Here is a 3,136-nt window from a genome sequence, read left to right as displayed (position 1 = left end):
TTTTTGTCTCAGCTCAGGAAGGGATGGCTCTAGAGCAAACTGATTTCTGCCGGAGCCAAATAACTCACAACCAATGTTCCCTCTAAGGTGTGGAGTCTTGTAAGCAAAAGTTCTACTTTGTGAGCCACTGGCATTAAAGTTGTGAGCACGTGATATTGGTCATTGCATAAATTAGTTTGCTCTGGAGCCCTCCTCCCTGAGCTAAGGCAAAAATGAGTGAGCCGGAGGCTAAAAAACTGTGAGCCAGCTCACACTCACTCAGCGTAGAGGGAACGCTGACCCTATACCTTGAATAAAACTTTTTTTGGTCCTAAAGGTGCCGCTGGACTCAAAAATGGATTATTATTATTTTTAAAAATCATGTTATTTATAGACTGCCTTTCTTGCTTGGGACTCCAGGTTTTTGACTCCAGATTTGGAGCCCAGTGTTCCCTCTGAGCCGAGTTGGTGTGAGCCAGCTCGCAGTTTTTTAGCCTCCGGCTCACACATTTTTTTTTGTCTCAGCTCAGGAAGGGATGGCTCTAGAGCAAACTGATTTCTGCAGGAGCCAAATAACTCACAACCAATGTTCCCTCTAAGGTGTGGAGTCTTGTAAGCAAAAGTTCTACTTAGGCTAAAAAACTGTGAGCTAGCCCACACTAACTCACCTTAGAGGGACCACTGCTCGCAACTTTAACGCCAGGATCCCGCAAAATAAGAATTTTCGCTCACAAGACTCCGCAGCTTAGAGGGAGCCCTGTTTGGGCAGGTATCTTTTCAGATATTAGTAGAGGGTTCCCTCCAGGGCGAAAAAGCGTTGTTAGGATGTCAGCTTTCCCCTTCCAGGGTTGAAAAGGTGTTGGTAGGATTTCCGCTTGAAAATATATATATGGATGGGGGGGGGGGAATAATAAATATCCAGCACAAAAAAATGGGCTGCGATGAGGTTTCAGATATTAGTAGAGGGTTCCCTCCAGGGCGAAAAAGCGTTGTTAGGATGTCAGCTTTCCCCTTCCAGGGTTGAAAAGGTGTTGGTAGGATTTCCGCTTGAAAATATATATATGGATGGGGGGGGGGGGAATAATAAATATCCAGCACAAAAAAATGGGCTGCGATGAGGTTTCAGATATTAGTAGAGGGTTCCCTCCAGGGCGAAAAAGCGTTGTTAGGATGTCAGCTTTCCCCTTCCAGGGTTGAAAAGGTGTTGGTAGGATTTCCGCTTGAAAATATATATATGGATGGGGGGGGGGGGAATAATAAATATCCAGCACAAAAAAATGGGCTGCGATGAGGTTTCAGATATTAGTAGAGGGTTCCCTCCAGGGCGAAAAAGCGTTGTTAGGATGTCAGCTTTCCCCTTCCAGGGTTGAAAAGGTGTTGGTAGGATTTCCGCTTGAAAATATATATATGGATGGGGGGGGGGGGAATAATAAATATCCAGCACAAAAAAATGGGCTGCGATGAGGTTTCAGATATTAGTAGAGGGTTCCCTCCAGGGCGAAAAAGCGTTGTTAGGATGTCAGCTTTCCCCTTCCAGGGTTGAAAAGGTGTTGGTAGGATTTCCGCTTGAAAATATATATATGGATGGGGGGGGGGGGAATAATAAATATCCAGCACAAAAAAATGGGCTGCGATGAGGTTTCAGATATTAGTAGAGGGTTCCCTCCAGGGCGAAAAAGCGTTGTTAGGATGTCAGCTTTCCCCTTCCAGGGTGGGGGGGGGGAGAGAGATGTCTTAAATTTTCTATATTTATAGAGCCGAGAGTTATTTATTTTCCTAAAAGACCCCAAAATGTCCTCGTTCGCAAAAGGTAAGGACCGTTTTTCGCTTCTGAAATGCTTTCAAGCCGCTTAGTGTCTGTGACTGTTATTATTTTTTGACATAATGCTGCCATAAAACAGGCTTCATCTGTCAACGCATAGGGTGATGGTGGGTTGATGCTGGAAAGGAGGGAGCTTGAAACCTATTATGGTTTTTGGGTCAGTTGCACAGATTTTTCCCTTTTTTTTCCTGAGGGTCTGCTTAGGTACCAACAAGACACCCACCGTCTTTACTTGTCTGGACTTTCAAAGTGCATTTGTACCTTCTCTAAAAGCAGAGACTCTGAAAGGAGGAGGGGGGGAATTGTATAGTTGACAGCTATGAACACGACAGATTACAGAAGGGTTTTTTTTGCCCTGTTATAAGCCCGCAATCTATCGCCTGGCCTCTCTGGCTAACCCTTGATGGGTATGGACGATCCTGTGTCTGCCCGGAATAGGTTTAGGTAGATGTTGGCATGTGATGCTTTCGGTAGGTTGTGCCTGTCTCCTTGTATTTTCCTCCGTGTGTACGTGATTCGACTTTCAGAATCGTCTATTGCGAAATTTGGGAATAGCCCATTTTAAAAAAAAGTCATTTCCAGAAGGCCTTATGACTTTGATACACTGCTATGGCATTTCTCCCCCTCCCCATACAAGTGTGTTGTTCTTTGGTGCCAAAAAAAGAGGCTTGTTAGGGAAAGTATTTCTGTTAATAAGTCGGGCTAGTCGGTCAACCTGGATCAGGTTTTCGATAGCTGGGTGTACGGTGTACTGAATACTTTGACCTTTGAGTTCTGGGGCACTGTGTAAGCCAGCACGATACGATTGTTCTGTCCTAACTGCAGACGCACAGAGGCAGGCTGAGGAGAGAACTAAGCAGTCTGGTTACAGCTAGATCCCTTTCAGTCCTTTATGGGAGTGTGTTGCAATTTTTAAACCCAATAGTGGAGGAGGCCATTTTGCATAAAAAGCATTTCACTTACATTTTCACCAGCCGGCAGTTGTATAATGTCACAAATCGGCTTGGTAAATTATAAGGGTTATTAGGATCGTCTTGGAGTTCAAACGTATACTGGCATCGTGCACCGTTTTTGACGCTTGTGCTGCCCTTTACCGCAATGGTCTTTCCCAGCCTCCTCGTAAATTTCAACACTTGGGCTTAGGAGTTGAGGTATATCCTCCCTTAGACAGTTTTTACTTTTTTTTTTTTTTTTTTAACTATTAGCCAAATTGTTTGAAAGTGTTAGCTTGGACAAAATGGCCTCCCCCACGGTGTGCTGGGTTTTGCGTTCATTTAAAATGCAGAACAGATGTCTTATTGAGCACGGAGGACTGCAAAGCCGTTTTAAGTGGGC

At 44.6% G+C, this 3,136-nt stretch overlaps 1 protein-coding gene across 1 annotated transcript in view; it reads left to right on the top strand.

Annotated features, from left to right (window-relative positions):
• The first annotated feature begins 1,698 nt into the window (after positions 1–1,698).
• Positions 1,699–3,136, top strand: part of UGP2 (UDP-glucose pyrophosphorylase 2) — a 58,823-nt gene continuing 57,385 nt past the window's right edge. The window contains exon 1 of the mRNA XM_015429247.1: positions 1,699–1,789. Within this exon, the coding sequence (XP_015284733.1) occupies positions 1,771–1,789 (19 nt within the window). The 5' untranslated portion in view covers positions 1,699–1,770. The remainder of the gene's footprint in view (positions 1,790–3,136) is intronic.

The sequence above is a fragment of the Gekko japonicus genome, unplaced genomic scaffold, assembly GCF_001447785.1.
Source record: "Gekko japonicus isolate JY-2015 unplaced genomic scaffold, Gekko_japonicus_V1.1 scaffold3491, whole genome shotgun sequence".
Taxonomy (NCBI): domain Eukaryota; kingdom Metazoa; phylum Chordata; class Lepidosauria; order Squamata; family Gekkonidae; genus Gekko; species Gekko japonicus.
The sequence above is the reverse complement of the archived record's forward strand: the minus strand, read 5'-3'. Positions and strand labels throughout refer to the sequence as shown.